The 24,433-nt window shown below is 41.2% G+C and overlaps 1 protein-coding gene across 1 annotated transcript in view; it reads right to left on the bottom strand.

The window, feature by feature from the left end:
- Nucleotides 1-356: 356 nt before the first annotated feature.
- LOC133443870 (homeodomain-interacting protein kinase 3-like) overlaps nt 357-24,433 on the bottom strand; it is a 38,458-nt gene continuing 14,381 nt past the window's right edge. Inside the window, exons 5-18 of the mRNA XM_061721163.1 lie at nt 22,930-23,053; nt 20,144-20,263; nt 19,573-19,659; nt 19,184-19,368; nt 18,858-19,023; nt 18,418-18,541; nt 17,324-17,418; nt 16,641-16,792; nt 16,246-16,407; nt 15,423-15,794; nt 14,344-14,505; nt 13,994-14,262; nt 7,274-7,422; nt 357-4,418 (exon numbers count right to left, since the gene is read on the bottom strand). Coding sequence (XP_061577147.1) covers nt 3,876-4,418; nt 7,274-7,422; nt 13,994-14,262; nt 14,344-14,505; nt 15,423-15,794; nt 16,246-16,407; nt 16,641-16,792; nt 17,324-17,418; nt 18,418-18,541; nt 18,858-19,023; nt 19,184-19,368; nt 19,573-19,659; nt 20,144-20,263; nt 22,930-23,053 — 2,710 coding nt within the window. The 3' untranslated portion in view covers nt 357-3,875. The remainder of the gene's footprint in view (nt 4,419-7,273; nt 7,423-13,993; nt 14,263-14,343; nt 14,506-15,422; nt 15,795-16,245; nt 16,408-16,640; nt 16,793-17,323; nt 17,419-18,417; nt 18,542-18,857; nt 19,024-19,183; nt 19,369-19,572; nt 19,660-20,143; nt 20,264-22,929; nt 23,054-24,433) is intronic.

Below are 24,433 nucleotides of genomic sequence, written 5' to 3'. Positions count from 1 at the left end.
TCATTGCCATTTTTTTTTCTACCTGCAGCTGTTGTAACATTGAAACACCTAACACTTGCAGTAATACTGTCATAAACTAACATTTATTGTAACTTAAGTGCCACAGATGCTGCTCTCAGGTGTCTCAAGTCACCAGATCTCAGCCCAACAGAATATTTGGAGAGATTTTGAATCCAGATTTTAGACAATGCTCTCCTCCACAATCACAACAAACGTGGCAATGACACAAATATAAACTCATAAGTCCACTGACCCTTTGTCCAGCATCCATACAATTCCTCATACCCGTTCAAAATGAAGATTTGGGTATTTTTGTAAAAGAAAGAAAGAAAGAGACAACAGTAGCTGAGGCAAAGTAGTTTTTTTTGTTTTTAATTCAAAGTGAATCTTGACGTAGTACACAATAAATCCAAAATTTGACACTCACCAATAAGAGTCACCAAGAAGGAACCCGCTTTTTGTGACAAAGTACATAAGGCTTGGTCACACTGAAACTCACTGAGAACTATGGGAGGGGGGGATGACTGCAAACTGTAAGACACATATCATTATATCCAAAAAAAGATCATAATCCCAGTCCTCGTATTGTTGTATATTGCACAGTGCAGTTGCTACAAGTTACACTCGTGTAGCATTAGATTAATAAAACAAATCAAAGAATAAAATTATAAAGCCACACAAATCTACACACATTTAAAATAGTAACAGTTTAAATTTTACGTCTACATGTTTGTGCCCGAATACAAAAAATAAAATAAAGTTTACCTAATAATTGGCTTATTGTTTCTGAGGAGTGAGATTTCATGCGATTTGATTTAGGCACAGTAGCCTAATGGGATGTTGGGATGGGTAAATGTTTAGTGATTTAATAATTGAGATATGTTTTTGCCCAATTAAAGTAGTCTCAATTATTCCTGGCTGTTTTTGGACCTGCTTTGCTGCTACTGTGCTCCATGTGAGCTCTGGATCCGAGCGATATCTCTGATGATCCAACAATCGAGCGTGAAGCTACATGGAGGAGATTATCTATCCAAGGTAATCAACCTAAGGTTGTGGGGAATGGCGTTGGGGGGTTACAGTGTGGAACATCACCTGTGCTGAGATGACAGAACGAACAGACACAGAACTCACTGAAAGATGCAGCACACCACAATATTAACCAAAACAAACAAAATCCTGTAAGTGAAGCACACATTCCTGTGCCACGAAACAAAAAACACAATTATAGTTCTAGGCGGCACTCCAAGCTCAACAGTGCATATTAAAACAAGCACACAAAACACAACCATTACTTAAGTAACATAGTAAAAACCATTATAATGAAATACGACTTTTAGAATAGGATGGGATAACTTTGGGCCTAAACGGTGAATATGACTGATGGGTAAAGCGTCTTGAAAGAACCCTGACGGAAAACACAAGATCTAGCAATGGTAAAAGCTGCATACAAAAGCCATCTACGTCCCAACCACAAAATGAGAGCCAACAGAAATGCAACACGAAACATTGGAAAACCAAAAACGGGTGTCTCGACGTCCAAATACATTCACGGTGTGAGAATAAAGCTTTGCGTTTACTTATATTTAGGCCCTATTTTTTAGTACTGCACGGTGTTCTTGGTGAAGAAAAACGTTCCCTGACTTGTACTCTTCTTAGGATTCAGTTTATATATTTAAAAATGAAAGATTGTTTTTTTTAGACCTCGTCTCAGTTTAACGAACTTTGGAGTTTCATGTCAAACAAAGATGACCCCCCCCTCCCCCGAGGAACTAGTCTACAAATATTCATCTGGTTTGACGTCATCTGTCAGCCACTTCTTGAAGAAAGGCACTAGTTGTACAGTACGAGGAGTTGCAAATACAGTCCTATAACGGAAACGAAAGCTGTGATGCTATAAGGAAATAAAAATAAAATGATAATACATCAACAACACGCTGGTTACAGAATCAAAGAGTGAACCCAGCCTACATTTGAAATACTGATGCTAAATATACACACTCGCACAAAAAACATACACACACAGCAAAAAGGAACAGAATTTGGAAAAAAAAAAGAAGAAAGTGAAAACTTATAACTTCCATTACAGCAGTTTACAATCACTTCAAAACAACAAAGCAAATATACAGAGGCACTAGCATACAGAAGAAGCATTCAAAGTACTCCATGATCAAAATAAAATCCACTTCCGTTTCATCTAGGTGCCAAAACTACAACACAAGGAGAGAATGCAGGCTAGAAAGAGATTAATCCTCTAAATTCACAGCTACGAAGTGGCAGATAATCAGTACATAGCAGCTTATAATCTATACATTCCAAATACAGTTTGCCAAACTTTGCTAAAAAATAATAAAACCTCAACCTAATTTTCAAAATAGAGATCTCATAATATATTCCTATATTGACAACTGCAACAATATGCTGGAGGTTAAAGAAGAAATATTGTAGACCATGCTTCAGAAATGATTAACGAACAGTCTTTGGTGCTGATTGGAGTAAAACGCCAGCTGACGTGACGGGTGAAGACACAGCTCCACGCCCCGCTGGGAATCAAAAACGCAAAACAAAAACCACGGCTATGCATCCACCCTGAAGGAATGTATCAAAGCTGACAACAGTATTCAATACAAGGACAAAAGCTTCGTCTCCAACCCACGATTCAACGATTACTGATACAACTCTAATACTCAAAAGCCCAGCAATGATACTTAAAGTTGATAGGTTACCTCAAACACTGAGAAGCATTATAAAGTAAAAACATAAAACATATCTTTTTTTTTTTAATATAACTTTACGCCACTCCCAAAATCTAAAACATAAAATGCATTAATTAATTCATGTCTAGTCTAAATGCAAACGATAAAAACACAGCAACCCAGAGTATCTAGATTGTATTGCAGTTATAGTAAACAGTGACAATACTGTTATGAATTAAGTACTATAGTGAATAGAAATCAATTATCAAAATATGCAATCACCCTTTATGTACATAAAAAGCTAATTCAGTCAAGCCCTATATGTGCAGCCTCTAAATAACCCATACTCCGAGTTAGAAAGCCAGGTAAAGTCCAACATTAGTCAATAATAAAACATACCCATGCGCGGCGTCCCCATATTCAACGGCGACCACGTCTCATCCAGACTCTCGAGTGCCGAGAGGCCATTTAAATGTACAATCTATATGCTCCTGAAGTAACGTTATGTATTTCTAGTTTTTAAGGCACTACAAAGAGGCAGCAGAAACGTCTGCCTGGAACAAAGACAGGAGCATTCGATCTGGGTGAAAGTAAACAGGGATGGCTTAACGAACAGATCCGACCGGCTCACACGTGCTACAAGGCAACAAAGATAAAGGGAAGGAGGAGGCTCAACAACCTGACGGCATCCACACCACTTCATTTCCTGCCTCCAATTTCAACTCATTTTTTCTTAACCAGAAGCAGGAGGTAATGTGCAAAGGACACATTCTGGGAAAAAAAATAAATCCTTATCGTCAAATGAATTCATTCACTCTTGTAAATGCTCGCTTACAAAGCTCTGCAGCTCCCTCCACTGGCTGACATGATTTCATGGGAAGTCTTTTAGAGCTCAAGTCCTTCTGGCAACCGAATATGATTGACGAGTCATGATGTCAACACCTTTTTGCATCCTCAAAACAGCATAAAACATTTTCGGCGTTGTTACAATTGTTTTTTTTCTTTATTCGTCCATAACGATCAAAAGCCCCTCCTCTTCCTCTCGTGTTCTTTTCATTCTTCTTCAACATAAATGTTCATCTTGTGCTCTGCTGCTGGGTCTGCCCCCCCAGGTGGCAGCTCCGGTCCACTTGCCCTTCCTCCTCCGGATCAGGAGGTAGTGCTGCGGCCCCGCCCTGCTCCTCAGATGTAGGAGAACTGGGGGTGGTGGCCGAGCTTGGTGGGGCTCAGGGGGAAGCCCGAGTACGCCGCCGGTGAGGCCATGTAAGGGTGTGGAGGGGGCGGTGGGGGGAAGGGGGGCTTGAACTGGTGCGGGTGGTGGCCGTAGCCGGGCTGGTGGTGGATGGTGGGGGAGGGGAGGAGCCGGTGCGGGTGAGGAGCGGGGTGCCCCGGGTGGTGGGGGTGGGCGCTGATGCCCAGGGTCACCTGGTGGACCAGGGCGCCCCCCTGGGGGTGGGAGAGGCCGTAGCCGTGCTGCAGGAGAGGAGGCGGGGGGCGGGAGGGTAGGATGGCGTGGGGGTGGTGGGTGGCGGTGAGGTGGCCGTTGGAGGGGTAGGACAGCAGGGTGTGTGTGGGCGGGGCCGCCGAGGTGTGTGTGGGGCTGCTGTGGTGCAGATGTGTGAAGGTGTGTGTGTGGACCGTAGGGGGGATGTAGGCGTGGGGCCGCAGAGGAGCGTAGTTGCCGTTCCACTCTTTGTTGCTGAGGTTGGAACCGTACGGCTGCACCTGAGAGGCACAAGAGACAAACACAAGACACGGGTTTAACTCTATTTCTCCACGTCCAAGAACAGCTTACCGCTCATGGAAGCAGAGGTGTCAAAAGTATTCACATTCATTACTCAGGTAGAAGTATAGATACTAGAGTTTAAAAATACTCCTGTTGAAGTTGAAGTATCAACTCAAGTTTTTTACTCAAGTAAAAGTATAAAAGTACTGGTTTCAAAACTACTTAGAGTATAAAAGTAAAAGTAATGTAAGGGGGAAAAAGCCATTAAGGACAAAAGCCATTGAAAATGAATGCATCTTAGTATAATGCAAATATATTAAAGAACCATATATGTGTACTATTGAGCATTAACATGTGTTTCAGAGAGCAGGAGATATGATGACTAGTTGCCTATAAGTATTGTAATGGTGCAAAAAGTCAAACTTCAGAGGCATGTTATCATTTATCCTAACCTTTATTGGAATGTACATCCAAGTTTAGTTGCAGGAATCTGAGGGAACGGATGTAAGAACAAAACTGGACAAGAACATCTGAAACAACCACAACCAAATTCACTCTATCCTGATGGAGCAATTTAACTGGATAGTTTTTTTTAAATGAAATAGAGTAACAAGGCTGTTTTTAAAATGTAAGGAGTAAAAAGTACCGCATTGGCGTATCAGCCTTTATGTAAATGTCATCTGATATGTGATTACTGTGGATTTTATCTTTATTTTTTGTACCCTTTGTCTGTTGTCTGTTTTGCTATGGACCTTGTGTCCTTAATAAAGCTTATTATTATTATTATTACCGATAATTGCGTGAAAATGTAAGGAGTAAAAGTAAAAAGTCGTCTGAAAAATAATTACTCCAGTGAAGTATAGATAACCAAAATTTCTACTTAAGTAAGGTAACGAAGTATTTGTACTTTGTTACTTGACACCTCTGCTTGGAAGAATCTCTCTTCATCTTGTATCTTTCTGTAAGAAGCCAGAACTAACTGGTGCTGGCTTATTCAGGAAAATACAACCAAAGAACAGAAGATTTGGGTGGGGTGGGGGTGGTCGTAGCTCCAACTACACCTAACAAAACCGTGGTTTGCATATACAGTACTCTCTCGCTATAACGCGGTTCACCTTTCACCGTCTCGCTGCTTCACGGATTTGCATTGTGCCTTGTGTTCTGCATTCTGATTGGATAAACAGTCTTCACTTCCTGTGTGTCAATAACGTTACGGTTTAATATGTACTGTACATGTACATGTTTGTAAAACAGCTTGCCAAATTTAAGTTTGCAAATTTTCTCCAAAACCCATAATGTCTACAAAATGCTCTGCACCGACGAAGGCAGAGGACGGCGGAGTCAGGATGAAGCAGCAGAATCAGAAGAGCAGTGAAATACGCGCCAGTCACAATTTGTCCTACTTATTGTATTTTTTTCATAATCATTTTTCTTTTTCTCCTGTTCAAATGCAATTACTCGGGTCGCGGTGGGGCGGGGCTGATCTCCGCAATTTGAAGCCTTGTATAATAATAAAAAAATAAATAAAAGGTTGCTACTTCGCGGATTTCACTTATCACGGGTTCTTTTTGGAACATAACCCTCTTGAAAAACGAGGGATTACTGTACATGCCGAAATAGCTCGATTTAGGACTGCATTATCTGGCTCTAACAGCTGGATTTCCAGAACTCCAGTTGGGTTCGACTACAACCCGACTACGGTGTATTCATGGCTTTAAATACTTGATATCAGTAAATTTTCTGTTAGTGCATGTAAACGTTCTGAGTGACATCACTCAGGGTCTTCTTCATCAATCACAAGGATAAACAAATGATCCTATAATAATGTTCCTGGCAATTTCCTGCCTTAAAGCAGAAAGTTGTAACTTCAATTGTGGAACAATGCCTTCTTGTCATTACTGGCAGCTAATAGTAAATAATAAAAATTTAAAAAGTGAATAGTAAATTGTCTCTACGCTGCTGAACACAAAAAAGGCTTTAAGAGGACCCAGCCAATAAAACTAGACATTTCAGCAAAAGGAAAAGGAAAGCTGTGATCTGGACGTGGTTGGCAACATGCACGGTAAGCATTTAGTTACAAGCGTGTCAAATACTTCAATATTTAACCTAAGCTTTTTTAGATTAGGCCTGATTTGGACATTCCTGCTAAAAAAAAAAAAAACAACCCAATTTTAAATGTGTCTCAACAACTACACAATGTAATGTGTGTTTCTCTGCCTCAGCTGAGCCAAGAACATTGTCAGAGACGCATTTCACCCCAGCAATTACCTCTTGGACCTGCTGCCCTCTGGCAGGCGCTACAGGTCATTAAGATCCAGAACAAGTAGACTCAGGGACAGCTTCTTCCCAAGAGCTGCCTCAGCACGAAACTCAAACCCGCACTAATAAATCACTCTACTCTTCACTTTACACTGTTGGACAATTTGCACTGTGGTCACTTTTTAAAAGAAATAAATTATCAACCTGTGCAATATCAAAATTCACATTCATATCAATCTTTTTATCCTTTTATGTATGCATGTATTGTGTGTATTTTGTGTAATATACATACTGTTATGTTATTTGCGCATAGGAGCTGCTACTCAATTTCATTGTACAATGACAATAACAGCAAGAAGCAGTTAACAAATTCCCAATTTATTCTCTGTGCCCCTAAGTAACTGCACTTTTTTGTGCTTTTAATCTTTCTTACTAGTTTTATTTTCCAGCCGTGACACTTTAGGCCAAAATGTTGCCTTTTTTTCCTCCAAAGTGTGGGCATTCTTTCCAGAAATCATCCTAGTATATTTAAGAGGGGTCATCTTATGTAGAACTCCCACATCTCACACAGAGGAAGGACAGGAAGTGAACTGACCTGTCCAAAGCCCAGGGGGTGCTGCTGCCCGGTCAGCTTTTGCTGCCGGGACAGGAGGGATGCAGATGGGAGGAGGGGGACGGAGGAGGGAGCGTTCTGCTGTCCTATAACGCTGCAGCGCGCTTTGGACTGGGACCAGGACTCTGAGACTGGAACAGAAGAAGACAGAAGTTAAGTTGACCAACGGCACAAGTTGGCGTTTCCATGCCCGGTTCCTCGGAGTACTGCTCTGTGTGTTTTTGATGTTTCCGTGCTCAAACGTACCTGATGGGGTAACTGTCAGCTTGGAAAACACCTACACAAATCTGCCAATGGTGCACTAGTTTTTAAGTGTGTTACAACAGAGAACCATCTAAAACATGCAGGGCGGTTTGCCCTGAGGAACAGGGTTGGGAAACACTGGCATGTGTGAGGCAAACACAGATGCAGGGTTTTTATCTGCATAGCCTCCAAATACAGAGTGAAGATTCACAACGAGACTTCAAACGAAAACTCACGCCACAGTGAGGAGAGAAAAAGAGAAGATGCTGCCTCTATAAATCCACAACAAAGTTTAAACATAAATCTGTCCCCATCAATGACGACCAAGACTCAGTCAGTTGCAATATAGCAATGTCACAAGGTAATGAGTCAAAAACCCTCCTTGTGGGGAATTTTTGAATGGAATTTAAAAAAAAAAAAAAGACAGCTTAGTCTTTAATGAGCATGTCAAAACTGTAATTTCTGATGGCTCCAACAAAACCATCAAAGCTATGGGACTTTATGGCTACCATCTTTACTTAAGGGTGTAGTTTTTCAATTAGAGCGCAGGATTCTTTGTTTTCACATTCAAATATTTAGCTTTTTGCTTGTAAGATCACTGACCCTTCTCTGACTCCTGTGGGTCTGTGTAGTCTTTTGTCCACGCTAAAGGCCCATTTATGCTTCCTTATAGTGATGCACCGAAATGAAGATTTGTGGCCGAAACCGAAACCGAAAATAATAATAAACACTTGGCCGAATACCGAACAATATCGAACATGGTTCTTCGCAGTTTTTCATTTATTTTGCCAATTTTTGCACCATTGCGTAAATCAAATAAATTTAATTTAGGCATGCTTTTAAAAGAAAAAAATCTTTTACAAAATTACAAGGTAGAAAACATTTGTTGAACATAAAAAACTGAACATTTTTTAATTTCCCAGCATTTCTTAAATATTCCAGCAGACATTATACCAGCAAAGAACAATAACTTAAAATAAATAAATTAGCAAAATAAATTTTGTGGCCATCTTTGAGCTTACGTTAGGCTTAACTGACTGAACATTGTAACATAGGCCTTAAAACAATAAAAATGCAATAAAGCGCTCAGGGTTTTTTATCATTTCAAATGATAAATCAAACTTGTAGCTGAAAGACTTTGCAGATGTGCCCCCTCTAGATATTTGAGCAGAACATTCATTGCAAACAGCCATTCTTGTATTATTCTTTGCCACTCTAAAATACTTCCACACTGCTGACATATTTGCACCGCACCACTTCACTCCACGCTCTTCGCTGTTTGATTTCGTCTTCTAAACGCACCTGTAATAGATTGATTTATGTTGTTTTGGTTCCACCTGCTGGTGAATGTTAGATAAATTCTTATGTGGTTAGTTTTTGGTTGGCCAACGATTTATGTGGTGCGCAACAGTTACGGAGCGGCCAGTCTATTTCCTTATATTACAACGCCGTTATTAATTGTTCGGTTTTTTTCCCACTTATTCCACCGAACACCGAAAGTGTTTTTTTGCCATTTTCGGCCGAACAATTTCGGTTACCGAACAATCGGTGCATCACTACTTCCTTATGTAAGTAGGCGTAAAAAATATGTCAACGTTTCAAGCGTTGTCATATTGCCGCCCTCATACCTCCATGCATCTTTCACGTTGCCTTGGTTGATAAGCCCATTCACCCACTAGTGGGCAGGGCTGAGGTCAGAGTTCACTACTGACATCAGTTTCTGAAAATGGCTGGTGTCGGAAATGCAGCACTACAAATTTGTTAGCAACCACCCGAAAAAAGGAGTAAAAAGACGACAAAGAAGTAGTTTCATCAAACTTTGCGATGGTGGAGGAGTTTATGTTGAATATACACTCTTAAGCCGCGTTTATACTTGCAGTTCAGAACGCGTACGCGAGACGCAGGATACGCGTGACGTCACGTCTCGCGTATCCTGCGTATCCTGCGTACATTTGACGCGTCGACGTGCACGTTCTCAAAAAGACACTGAACGCGTACGCGACCTGCAGTTCTCGCTCTGTCTGCTAGTATCGCTGTTCCCGGTCTGATCCCGGCTGGCACGATTATGCTGCTCTCCCCTGGAGAAAGTTCCCCGTGCATATATTTATGCAATATTTAACTTCCCCCCAGGGTTTCCGTTGTCCGGTAAAATATGCCGAAGTCCGGTATTTTATAATCTCTCCGGTCAAAATACTCACTGGTGCTGCGGGACTAGAGTCCCCGGGAGTACCGCGGATGGCGAGCCCCGGCCGCCGAGCCCCGGCGACCGAGCCCCGGCGACCGACCCCCGGCGACCGACCCCCGGCGGAGGTACGCGCCGAGCCTCGGTGCCTCCCGGAGCCGGGAGGAAGCGGAGCCGGGAGCCAGGAGTCAATTGACGGGACTTATTTTATTTTAAATACTCTGTTTTTCAATAAAAATACTATTGAATGACTTGGAATCATATTAGGAACAATACATTTTTTGACCATGTTAATCTTTCTTATATATTGACATCTACTTCTCCATATGAACCTAAAATTAACTGGATTTATTGTTTCGTCATTCTTGTTGAGATGGGTGAGGAGAATGCTGGATAAATTAGTCTGGAAAGACTATCCACTTTTGATAATAAGCAATAATAATAAGATAAGATAAAATAGTCCTTTATTATTACTCCCTCAACGGGGAAACTCACGTAGCAGAAGTACACACACACACACACAGGGAAGGGGGTAAAACAGTAATATAAATAAGTAATACACATTAAAAAAAGAGTAATAATAATAATAATAATGTTATGGTTTTCTTTAGCTTCCTTCTAGGCACCCAGAGCTTTACAGAGATCATTATTCATTCACACACATTCTCCCCGGTGTTAGCTCCGTTTGTAGCCGCAGCTCAGCTGCCCTGCAGACTGACGGGAGCGTGGCTGCCATATCGCGCCAAACGGCCCCTCCGACCACCACAAACATTCATACACACTCATACACATTCACACGATGTTATAATCTCCTACATCATCCAATATTGTCCTGTAAAAGTGTTCGTTTTTCTAATCTGCTACCGCTGCTGCTGCTACTACTTCTGCTACTTAATATAAGTAGCTTTTCCAACTGTTGCTCTGCTTACTGCCCCCTATCGGTCACCATCGGTATGACAGGCTCTACTCGGGTGTTACGCGACGTACGCAGTGGAGCATGAACAGACACAAAGCAGGCTACGCAGGCTACGCAGGTTACGTGCGTAGAGTATATCTCCGGCTTTAGGAAGGGGCATAAAAAAGGCAGCTCCGTAGACAGCAGTGGTCTGTTCAACCATCTAATTCATTCTCTGGTTTGTTCCTTTTGCCTAGTAGCACGTTAGCTATACTGCTCAACTCAGCCCCTGTGGTTTCCGATGGTTTTGCTCAGCTTGCTGCGACAAGCAACGGATCCCCAAGGGCCCTTAAAATTGACAATATTATGCACAAAAACAGCAACAACAGGAGACGGACGAAAGGATCTGCTTTTCTGCCTATCAGTCTTCCCTGCATGGAGCATGAATGGGCCTTAAACTGTTTACACAGCTTTGGATCGGGCCGCGGACATGAATGAGCACACTGACATTTACCAGGAATACAAACCAAATATCGGTTTTTGGATTCACAACACCTACTGAAACATAAATTATTCCATTGCACCACTTCTACACCATTGGGCTGAAAACATGTCCATTAAGACAGAGGAAAAATAAAACGGGTAGAAGCACATTAAGATTCAAACCTACGTATATCCAAACTGGGCCTTTGTGAACTTAAGAACTCAAGAAATTGGGGAAAATACCTCAGACCTAAATACTATGGGAGGCACAAAAATGGTTTCAGTGCGTATGTGGCAAGAGAATAAAAGGATCTTTTCCAAACACAACATCTCAGTTCCCTTCAAACCAAACACCATCCTCAGTCCAACACTGGTCCACCCTACGGTCAAAACACCCAAACAAAACAGAGCCGTGTTGTATAAGCGGAACAGTGTGGTGAGGAGAAAAAGGACTTTTACACTGGAGAAACCAAACAACTCTGCAAACACATGGCACGACATAGGAGTGCCAGCTCATCAAGACAAGATTCAGCCGGCCGTCTGCATCTCGAGGAGAAGGGACACTCTTTTGAGGACAGCAATGTACTTTAGACAGAGAACACAGATGGTTAGGAGCAAAAGAGGCCGTCCATGTTAGATCGGAAAACCCACCAAACACAGGAGGTGGCCTCAGACTTCACCTATCCAACATTTACAAAGCAGACTTGAATCCCCGATCCAGCAGATTCCACAACTATTTCACAGCTATTTGCACCTTGATTCATAAGTCCACAACCAAGTAAACAACTTGCAGTGGAGAAGAGTAAAACCCCACAGTAGTTACTGGACATCACTGATTTGCATAGACTAACAACTTATAAAATTCAAACTCTTTACGAGTCTGTTTGAACTGAAACATATTCAAGAACCCAGAAAAAAAGTCCAGTTGTTTGATTCAAGTGTTTGAGAATTGATCAACTGTTGCACTGAACTACAACAAAAACAATAAATCAATGATTAATTCCAGTCTAATCAGAATTGTACCTCAATTCAGTCACATCATCATTTATGTCAGTTTGTAAAATGAAATAAAACCAAACAGACTAACCACCAGGACAGAAAAATAACTGGTGAGGTCCGTTACATTTCCAATGTTCAGTTCTGAAGTTTCCGAAGTTTTTATCAATCAACGCAAACTGTAAATGTTAAAAGAAAGAATACTGCTCTCAAATCAAAAAAACTATGTTCTTAATTAAAGATGATAATATACTCCAAACAAACCTCTCAATTGTAACAAAAGCACAGCATCATAATAGCAGACAATGTATTCAACAAAGTTGGGGAAAGACAGATTGTGGGCACTCAGTAATGAGCATCACAAGAGAAAAGCTGATCCGTGGCTTGATCTGTATCAGTTTTAAACCATCATCAATTAAAATACCCATTAGTGAAGAGAAAAAAAAAAAAAGAGGTAAAAACTGATCTCACATCGGCGCCTTGGGGCAACTTTTGCTACATGGTGACAATCAGCAGAGAAAAACCACTGAAAGCAAGTTTTAGCCCAACATCAAATGAAATGCATCCACGTTTCCCTCCAGATTGAGGAAAACACGTTTCCTCTATTTTTGATGGTAGAAAGAAAAAATAAAAATCAACCAATCCTCTTTTAAACTAGGGATGCAAATTATCGATTATTTCATTCATTGATAGTTGATAACCTTATCGATCGATCATCGATTAGTTGATAAGCGGCGTTTTTCCCCCATCTGAGATACAAACATAATTTTTTTTGCTTATATAAAATACAAAGGACATTTTAATGTATTCCTTAATCAAATATTTATTTGATACAAAAGTAACAAAAAGACATTTTTGTACCACAAGGAATATAATATAAAGTGCACTTCAAGGCTATTAGTAGTAGCAGCAGCCATAATAGTGTCATTTGTGTCAAGCAAATTTTAAGTTCTAGTTACGTTTTAAGTTAGAGTTTTGGCAGTGTTCAAAATAAAATTATGAGACCTGCTGTATTGGAGCACATTTTCTTTTAGTTAAAACTGTAGCGGGAACAGATGTTTAGAGAAACCTATGTATGTACCGGGTGAAGGCTGATTTATGGTTCCGCGTTACAACAACACAGAGCCGCCGCCGTAGGCTACGGCGGCGGCTCTGCGTCGATTTAAGGCGGAGCCTTCAGGCTTTATGGGAACATATCGGAGAACAACCAGAAGAATATAGAGTGGATTAAAAATAAAAGTTAAGCACTGAGCTACATGTGTCTCCCGTCTGGGCCATTGCAGACTCATTGCCTGAGCATGATATTACTAAAACCAAACATATCCGCCGTCTCTTTCTTACTTTATGTGCGCGGCGCAGCGAGTTGTGTCGCATTAAATGTGGTCCGGGCGTAATACCAGCTGGTGAAATTAAACGAAAAAAATAAATAAATAAATAGATTAATTGTAATCGTTAATTTTAATCGGGTAATTTCATAACGGCAATTAATCGAAAATCGATTAATTTTTAACATCCCTATTTTAAACTCCTTAAATGAGTAGAGAATTTTTAGATTCAGCATCTAGGAGAGTTTAGCAACCAACTAAAAAAAACAACGTTGCAAATTTAATGGAGGGAAAGCAATACAAGAGGACTCATGGTTTTTTTCAGAATGGATGCATCAATGAGATATCAGGTGTGGTAAGGTCTCTGCTGCTGTCTCCTGATCACCTGTTACAGCTTCTATTAGCCACTAGGGGGCGGTTTGCCCATACTGTTCCCATATGACCTGTAAAGCAAAGACCACCAAAAAACAGGTGACAGCTGGCAACAGCTGGCAGGCACATGTAAAGGTAGAAATAAATAACCACAGAAAAAAACCCTGCATTTGAATATATGAATCAATGTAAACATTTACACTGACCCATTCTCTGGACACGCTCTTCTGTCCCCTGAGTGATGGTTGAGTTCTGGACTCTCAGTGGTGGAACTATCATGGTCCTGATGCCACGAGGACTCCTGCCCTGCTCGGTGGGTGAAGGCAGCGCTACCATAGCAGACAAAGCTGGCCGGTTCTTGTTGTTGTTAAGGTAACGGTAAGCGCTGATGCCTCTTGGGGAAGTCGACGTGTCGGATGCAGGGGAGCCCTCCACTGTGTCACAGCCACTCTCGTGACCATCATCCTCAGACATGCTAAAGAAACGGAAGGAACGGCTCGTTAAGACTCAATTCAAAATGGAAGAGTTTGATCAAATGATGTTGCTTTGACGCTACCTGTTGGGTCTCTTGCATGGTGACAGAGAAGGGCTGGACTGAAGAGAGTTGGAGGCGAATGAACTGGTGCTGAGGCTGCTGTCGGGGCTGCTGAGGGAACACACTCGCTCCATAGACACACTGGTGTTCTGGCAAGCCTCACACACACATGCTTCTTTACACCTATGAAAAGAATATTCAACTTGTCTTAGGGTCAAATAGCACTAGTGTTGTGCTTAAAGCAGATAATTCATAAAATCTAGGGCTGTCAAACAATTAATTTTTTTTAAATCGCATGTTGTCCATAGTTAACTTGCGATTAATCGCACATTTATTCACACATTTTTTGCTGTTCTAAATTACCTTAAGGTATTTTTAAAAATGTTTTTAATACTGTTAACAACATGAAAAAGGGCAAATATGCTTGCTTTATGCCAATGTTTATTCAACTTTCTACCAAAAAAAGCTTTTGACCGAATTCCTTCATAAATACAAACACAATGCAGTCCCCAACTTTACACTTGTAAAGACTAACTTAAGATTCCTTGTTTTTTTAAGCAGCTCAATGTAAAACAATGAACCATATGCATCACAAACATTGTACAAGAAGCGCATTGGTCAGATAAATTTTCCATGTAATTATGTCTTGCAAGCTGCTATCCAGCGTTGTCTGCTTTTTTTTTTTTTTGGGGGGGGGGGGAGTCGTGTTTGGCTGCAAGTGGTATTTGAGACTCGACGTACTTCGATGGTAATTCATTTCAAATCAACATGCAAACAACATAGTCTTGTCCAGAGAAACATCCGACATCTTTTTGAAAGTGAACTTGCCGTTCAAAAGTCCCTTTTCATTCTCCATCTTTCCTCGCTTTTTAAAAAAGTTCACGCAGTAATCCACCATACTTTTCCTCAAGCTACGGGTGCCGTCGACCGCCAGAAAGGATATAATGCGCTTTTTTTTTTATCCTGCGCGTTAAAAAAAAATGTCGGCGTTAAGAGGACGTTAAGTTAACGCGTTAACTTTGACAGCCCTAATAAAAATATATATCATCTCAATATGACCGAGTTGACATGAACAAGTTTATGGGCGTGCCAACACTCACTTATTCAGGTGACACCTCTGGTGATCTTCATTTTCCCCTTCGTCCTCTGCATCACTCAGATCACTGTGGATGCTGATCACGCTGGGAGGTGGACTCGGTGTATCAGCCATGAGAACAGCCACATCTCGTTTCGTTTGTCTGGTAAGAGCTACGTGTCTGTTATCACTAGGCACAGCCTCTTTGAAGCAGCTCACTTCCTCCTCGGTGCCATCTTCCTTCTCATTTGTGTTTCGAATTTCCGGCTGCAGAGATTCCACCAGTGACGCCTCCACCTGAGGCCGTGCTCTGTCTGCCACTGCCTGTCCAACAACAGCAGCCAATTTGGGAGATCGACATGCCGAAACATGGATGTTGCTGGGGCGGGACAGGTTCCTTTGTGTAAAATTAATTAAATATTAAGATTTATTTAAAAAAAACAGAGCACTTTAACTTCAAATACATGAAATTAAGGGAGTGGAACAAAAAGTACATCCTTTTCCAATTCTGAGGCTTTATTTTACATGTAAGGAAAGTCATATTTCTTTTAAACCTTAAGTCCTTACCAGGTTCTAAAATTAGTAAAATATAACTTAACAGCAACACGACAACAACAACACGACATATTAAACAGTATCATTCTTAAATTGGTGATTGTACAAGTTACTGAATCATGTGTTGTGTATAGTTCCACTTTGCTTCTGCATTTCTGCTCTTTTTTTGCTGAATGCTGTTTGCCTGAGGTTGTATTTTTATACATTTAACACCTGCAAAGGACCACGTAAATATAGAACATAAACTTGAAAGAGGATGTACTTTTTCACACACTGGAAGAGCAGAGTCTGACCTGTTATGACCATGTCGGTTTCTTTTATTGGCAGGCTGGGGCCACACAACGTGAGCTATTCCGATATTGATTGGCTGATGGGCAGAGAGGGCTGGCATCTGATTAGTCAGGAGAGGTTGCTGCATCACTGCATTATAGTGGCTGCTGTGTGGAGCCACTTTCCTGTTAAAAGAGGTCAAATCTTCAAACACTGCAGGATAAATACATTATTTGGTTCTTTCCCGACCGCTCCACTCTTACTGCACTCAAAACCGTTCATAGCACGATCTTTGAAATAACATGCACCTACAACCACCATTTTGCTCACTAAACTATACAGTTTCACATAATGAAAGTCTTGAAAATAGGGATTTTCCCAGTCTTAAAGTTGGATTAGTAAGACTTTGGTGACTCACCCCCAGTCACTGATCCTCTGTGGGCCAGCTGTGGTGTCGTTGGTGAGGGAGGTAGGAGGTGGTGGAGGCGGGTGAGAGGGCGGAGGACCGACAGAAGTCATCTGCTGCCAAGCTGCTGGGACCAGAAGCTGTTGGCCTCGGCTAGACCAGGCCTGTTACCAGAACACAGTATAAAAATCCACACCGCTGTATTCCCGTCTCTGCATTGCTCACTGCATTCAAATGTTGCTCAGCAGAGGACAGTTTTGTAAGCTACTCCTTAAACCATGTGGACAGACTACTGTATCCAAAAATGTGTGTCAAAAGCTGCTATTATGTCATATAAAGCTGAGAAAGAACTGAGAAAGCTTCAGCCATTTACAACATTTATAAAAGCCATTTACCCAGCACAACGGTGTAGCTGGTACTGTAACCTAGAATCTGTGCGTGTGACATCACGACAAACACAACATGATCACTGTACCAGGAACAAATGCAGCACAACTGTGCCAGACGTGGTTCTGAATCTTAAGATGTGTAGCTAAGTGCAAATTTAAGGCTGAGTATGAAGATGGGTGTGGTGTGAGGAGTAACCAAGTAATTATATTATACGACTGTGTAACCATAGGTCAGTGATAATGCTGATGTGTTACAGCTGCTGCGATTCTATACCAAGGTGGCCTTTAGTTGAGTCTGGAGCTTACCTGAGCTATGACGCCAGGCCTCACGGGAAGGGTTTGTATGGGAGGGGCCTGAGTTACCATGGGGACAGAATACGCTGCTGGTTGATTAAGGTTACCTTTGGAGAAAAAAAATAAAAATGTTATTCATACCCGTGAAAGTGTGGCTAATTTTAATACCGCCATAATGATGAATACAAATAATCTAACTTATCTAGTCACATTAATTCAGATAATTGAAAAGTCATTTCTTTTAACCTTTGTCTGGTGTTAGCTTTCTGCTACCATTTCCGATGTTAACGGGTCGGTTTTGACCCGTGTTTTAAATCATCTCTAAAATACACTAAAAGCAATTATCCATCATCCAATTTGTTTCTCATCTCTTGGTTACATTGTTAGGCTTCCTTATCCATGAAAATATTGGTTTTAATATTTTTGGTGTGGGGACTCTGGGCCTTTTTTTGTCAGTATAGCCCTTAATTTCAATTCTAAAAACTGGTCAAATGAGCCTCAAGAGAATCATATGAATAAATAAAAGGTTGTTGTGTCACCTGGCTATTACGGAGAGGTATTAGAACACATATCTTAAATAAATTTGTTTCATTTATTTTTTCATTTTAATATTATTAACTATAGTAACATCTATGGTGTTATGGGTAAATTTCGACCCATTTACTTCAAGGAAATGGAAAAAAAGTAAAAGGTAACAATTTCAACCAGAGCATTTTATAATTTAGTGAAAAAAAATGTTGGATATTATTTTGTTGAAATAAAGGTTCCTGACAAAGTCAAAAAGCCTTGATGCAATAAACGCATTTTTGTGGTAGTTTCATGAATTTAAAACCTAAGAACGGGTCGTTGGCGACCCTAACAACAGACGAAGGTAAAAGGATATTTGTTTTGTTGTGAGTGGGACTGCATGATGTTTTTATGAATCATTTTGGTCTTAACTGTCTGTCTCATATGATGTAAATTCTCTATTCTGTGTAGGTGGCTCTGCATCACAATTCCTTCCTGATTCTCCAAACTGAGTGAACTCCTGACTACTGAAGGTAAGACACAGACTAAAACTACAAAAAAAAAGATAATTATAGAGAGAAAGAAATGTTTTTAGATACCTTGCATTGTGGGAGGACAAAGATAAAGGGCCGGTGGGAACGACTCACTGCATCCAAATTGGCCATTCCCTGTCGTTAAAGCTATCCCAGGATGCAACACTGATGGCGCCGACTGGGTTATAGACTGCATTAGAGGAGCACACAAGGAGGCAATGGCAGAAAGAAGTGCGTAGGGAGAGGAGGGTGGGATGGTAGAAAACAGAGGGGGAATGTTAAAAGCAAAATAAATAGGCAAATTTACATAACAGGAATGATGAAGAAGAGCAACACAAAGAATTTATAATCAGAAGAGAAGATCACAACAATAAAAAGCAGTGTAAGAAATAAATTATACACAGACAGCTTTTTTACTTGAATGAAATGAAATAAAAATACGTAGCAAAGGCATGAAACACATTCAAAGAATTATAATGCGGACAGAAACAAGTCCAATCTCTCACCTGCGTGTGGACCGGCATGTTGCTGTAACCTAGAGGAAGGCCGGAGGAGGCCGTGGGGGCCAGAGGGGGTCTCGAGAAATGAATGGTGTTCTGGTTAAGAGCATCAAAAACTGCATTGCTGGGCCGACTGTGGCACATGTCCATGATACGGAACGATGACTGCACACTGGGGGGAGAACAAAAGAATGAGGAGGACATTTGTATAATTAAACCAGTAAGTGCATAATGTATTTATGTCAGCCAACTGTGTTATGCCAGTTAGAAAAACAACATGGCAAGAGAAGCAAACACAAATGAGCAAGCCAACGTATTGCCGTGCTGCTTACTGGTTACTGTGGGGGTAGTCCAGGAGGTGAGTCATGGTGAGGAAGGGGTGATTTAGAACGCTAGAGGGGATCGTTCTGTCCTCGGCATCGATCATAAGCATGCTCTTAAGAAGAGACACAAACTCCCGTCTGTCTGCCTTGTCTGCTTGCATGTCACCGTTATCAGGACTGAGCACCAAGTTCACCTGAGATGAGCAGTGAAGGAAATGGTGAGGGAAAGAAAAACAAAAAAGACAACAACAAAAAACAGGAATATTTGAATATATCAACCAACGCTCTCCTCTTGAGTGTTTCAAATTATATTTGGACAAATTTGAAAGTGACATGTATTTCAGACCAATTAAATGTTGACGTATTTTATCCGAATCATCGGGTCTGGTCAGACTTACATGTGCTATGTCTTCCAGACAGCTGAAGATGTATTTTCTGGCCTCTTTGGATTTTAGTCCTGTCTCTTTCTCATGTTCTTGCGTCGTCTGTAGGGAACAGAAGAAAAAAAAAAAAACCTCAGTATTTACCACATTCAATTATCCCTGACATGTAAGAAAGTGCAGTATGCAGATTTCTTTTTCATCATGTGACTGTATCCACAGGCATTTTTTCTCCCATTAAAACTGACAAAGTCAGCAAACTCCATGCAAATCCATTTATTTAGAGGAAACCCAGCAGTCAGTCTAAAGACAGTTTCCCCTGGGCTGTGCTGGGTTCGTCCTGTTTGGAAAAGCTATTGCAGCTGTTTCCTATTGGGAGAGAACCGCCACTTAATACCGTTTCACTACATGTACCCTCAATAGAACCCCCAATAAATCCTTCCTGGTACTTCACTTCAAATCCCCATTTATCTGTTAGTCACCTCTGCACTTTGGATAGAAGAAATGCAGACTGTCAAACAAAACATGTGCATTCTGTGTTTGCATATTGATGTGTTTGTGTGAATCCGTATGATCCGAACACAGTTACCTTTATTCTCCAGGAGGCGTAAGGAGAGTCTGATTCTTTGGTAAAGAAACGCATAGTCTTGGTCCCTTTGTTGAGCAGCTGCTCTGCAGGCAGGCCCTGGGTCTGAGAGATGTAGCGGATCTGCACAGGGCACAATGGAGGAAACAGAGTTAAACAGAGTAAAGGGCGGGGGGGGGGGGTAGGCGACGGACAAAAACAGGAAAAGTCCCAACCATTTCAGATAATGAGTGCACTTTATTTTAACATTTATTTTATTTGCTAAATCAGTTTAGTTGAGCTCATTTACCGTGGCAATGCAGAATGGTTTACAGCCATTTCTAACTACTTGCAATATGAACACTTGAAAAGACCCTTCTGGAATCTCTTGAAGAGTTAATCTGAAAGCTTTTTGTTAAAGTTGTTAAAAGTAGGCTTTTCAACTCATGCGTTAACAGTTACTTTCAGATAGTCATGTCTAATCCGGCTGACAACTGCTCTTTTAGCATGCTTGCAAACTCTTACCTCCTGTCAATAATCAATAGTCATTCACATGAATCGTGTATCGGAGGGAATCTTCACTATAATGCATCTTTGGTGGAATGCCAACACGCACAGGTAAGAGATTTCTAAACTGCTTAGCAACTTCTTACCTAGCCACTGCGTGGCAAGTTGGAAAGCGTATTATGTTGTTGGAGACTTAACAAAACTAACCTGATTTAAGTACCATTACATGTCACAATGCTTCATTTCACCATGTTATGGTACTGATGGTGGTAGAGCGTTCGCCCATGAACCTGAAGGTCAGTGGTTCGAGCCTTAGTTTCTTCCTGTGTCCACCAAAGTGTCCTTGAGCAAGACACTGAATCCCCAGTTGCTCCCGGTTGTCAGGCCAGCTCCGCCAGCAACCGGTGTGTGAGTGTATGGGTGAATGTTTAAAGTGTGAACGGCTTTGGGGCTGTAAGAGTACAGCTGGAACAACACAGTCATGTTAATTGTGATCGGTCGCAAGACCCGTGTGCATGTTTTGCGGTCCGCCAACCTGTGTTGTTGTGAAGATGCTCTTTGATACACGGTTCACGTGAATTACATTTAGCTTTCAAAACTGAAAACATCATAGCATTTTTCAAGATACACAATCTTTTTTATTTGGTAACAGCATAGAAAACCAAATATATTAATGCATTTGTCGCATTTACTTCCAAATTAGTTTTCATACTAAGTTTCAGCCATAAAATCTGTAGTCTTAACAAATCGCACACAAAAAACACACACACATGTACATACATACATACACACGTACATAGTTTGGACACACCTCCTCCTTTAAACAAATGGGGAAGTGTGTCCAAAAGTTTGGTCTGTACTGTGTGTGTGTGTGTGTGTGTGTGTGTGTGTGTGTGTGTGTGTGTGTGTGTGTGTGTGTGTGTGTGTGTGTGTGTGTGTGTGTGTGTGTGTGTGTGTGTGAGAGAGAGAGAGAGTCTGCACAGTTGTCAAGCCTAACTCTACGAGCAAGGTATAGTTGAACCAAAAACAAAGGGCAATGCCCATCCCTGACTGGATCTTGTTATTGTGACTTTTAGCACCGTCACCCCTGACAATAACGGTTTGGCCAGCAGCACATTCTGGTTTTGCTCATCTTCCATGAAGCCGTCTGCAGTCACACCCATGCTTTCAGGCAAGTTTGAGACGTAATGAAAGTCTGGCTTCAATAAAAGTTCTTGTATAAACTTTATTTTGACTGACTCCCGTGGCGTTGAACATCAACACATTTTCCAAATAAAACTGAAATTTTACCGAGCAATGTTATGAACTAATCTGGTCTTCATGATACAGTTACAAAACTCCAGATGTGTCGTGTTGAATCAAAATAGTACAATAAGTTTTCGGCGCAATGGTGTGTGTGTGTGTGTGTGGAGTGAGTGAGAATGAGCACACATGCACGTGTCTACAGCCTAGAAATAAACACACTGACTGGCCAGAGGGCACTGGACCGAGATCTTGCTGATGGTGCACTGAATGCTAACCAAAGAGTGTGTGTTTGTGTATGTGTGTGTGCGCGCATGCATGATTGTGCACACGTCTACCATCAGGCTTATGTTTATAAATACATTTTGCTGTGTAGAGTGGAACTGCAGTGAGCCTTGGCATAGAACTGCATGCTTTTGGGGGATTGATGTGTATGCGTGGGTGTGCAAGAGTGTGTCCTGGCATAGCCCTGTGATACAACAGAGCTGTCAATGCCCAACAAAGCCAGCATCTTTGATGACTGTTTAAACTCCTAGCAGCTGCTAGAGGAAGCACCGGACATTTCACACATTTCATTTGGCAAAAAAGGGACAGATAAGTTAAAGTTTTGGCAATCGCTGCGACTGCCCCCCAAAAAAGGATACATTTCATTTTCTCCAGACGGATTAAATGCCTTCAAATTATATATATCCATCTATGCGCTGTCTATATTCAATATGAAATAATCCTGTACTGGTCTGTGAATATGGTGTGGGTCTTTTCCCATGCTCCCCTACCTCGCCTGGGGACTCCAGCGAGAGTCCCAGTTGCGCAGTTTAGACCACACAACGCTGGGGAAACATAATCACACATTTACAAAAACAATTTCCTGATTTACTCGGCCCAAATGAGTATTAGGCGGATTCCACATTGGATTTGCAGTTAAGTCTTATGGAGCAAGAGAGACCATGAAATAAAAACAAATAAAGTGATCCATCTTCAGAGACTCCCTTTCCCTCCTTTAATCGGTGCATTTGAGATACAGTTGCGTGTGGCTCATGTCTGTGTGGGAGAACTGTTACCTGGTCATATTCCAGTGCTCCGGGGTAGAGGGGCCAGCCCAAAAAGAGCTCAGCTATCACACAGCCCAGCGACCACATGTCAATGGCCTCACAAAATGGCAGGCCCAAAATAATCTCTGGAGCCCTGTGAAGACAACAACAAAAAATGGAAAAAATGAAAGAAAGAAAGAAAGGGCCTAAAGCTGATCAGTATCACCACCAAAGAGGAATCTATGAATAAACAAGAGCAACGTAGGATCAGTTGTTAGATCCACTGAGCTAAAGACTAAACAGATAAACAGAATGCGAGTATGAACTTGACACTGGTGAAACAAAAAATAAAACATTTGATTGGATGAGAACTGTGTTTTTATTTAAAAAAAAAACAAAACACACAACTTTGTGTTGCATTTTGTCCACAGAAAGCATAAGAAAGAAAGTCACTGTTAGGGCTTTTCCACCAGAGCGGTTCCAGTGCTAGTTCAGTGCTGCTACCCGTCTTAGCACCAGTTGTTTGCTTTTTTTGACCACCAGCTGCGAGCAAAGCACCGACTCAGGGCCAACAAAAAGGGTGCTAAGCCGGCCCAAAAGCGTTGTGGGGCAAGGTGCAAGAGCCGCTACGTCACGGCAGGGGCCATGATGATTGTAACCAACCAACTATGTAACCGCCATATTCAAATCAACCTCAAGAGTACCGGGAAATTCTGGATGTATTCTTACTGATTTAATCGTGCAATCAAAAATACTTCTACTGTACAGCAAAACACGTGTCTGTAAATACTTACTTTTGTCCTCACTTTAGTCAATTCCAGACTCCAAACAAGATTTTTAGGGCAAGAATCATCATCCAATAGTCGTGCTTCCATTACATTTTTTCACAAAAGAAAAGCGAAATAAAGGAATCGCTGAGGGAGTTTGGTGTTTCCATTGAATGTTTTTTTTTTTTTAAGAGCATCTCTTAACTCTCTCCGTGTCTCGTCTTGCAAAAAAAGCTAACCATGAAGATGATCTCTACTCTGACAAAGATGGACAAAAACATCCTTAGTCTGACAAATAATTGTGATTGCCGATACCACTGTTGCAAAGATACGTCAAAAAAGGATGATGGCAGCAGATCATGCAAATTGGTTTTCAGAGGCAAAGCCCTTATGTAATGCAGAAATGCATAATGATTAAGTACGACTACATGTTATCAATGAGGCCAAATACAGCTGAAAACTAGATTTTGAAGACTTGATTGACCGGCTACGTCACGTTGAGTGCTGCAAGAGACGTACAAATCCAAATAAAGTGTTTTAATTTTACTTTTGCATTAAACTGGATAGTCAACATGTCGGTAAAACCACCCCATAGAAGCATAAAGAATGTTTTTGTTTTTCTTCTGAGATATATAGGTTTCACGCTCCTTTTATGGGTCTCCGGCTTGTGTATTAGGTGTTTGGGTTTCTGGCTCTCCGGCTTGTGGAAAAGCTGTTGTAATGTTTCATACAACATGTTCTAGAACATGCAAGAAATTACATTAGCA

Source organism: Cololabis saira, chromosome 5 (genome assembly GCF_033807715.1).
Source record: "Cololabis saira isolate AMF1-May2022 chromosome 5, fColSai1.1, whole genome shotgun sequence".
Lineage (NCBI taxonomy): Eukaryota > Metazoa > Chordata > Actinopteri > Beloniformes > Belonidae > Cololabis > Cololabis saira.
The sequence above is the reverse complement of the archived record's forward strand: the minus strand, read 5'-3'. Positions and strand labels throughout refer to the sequence as shown.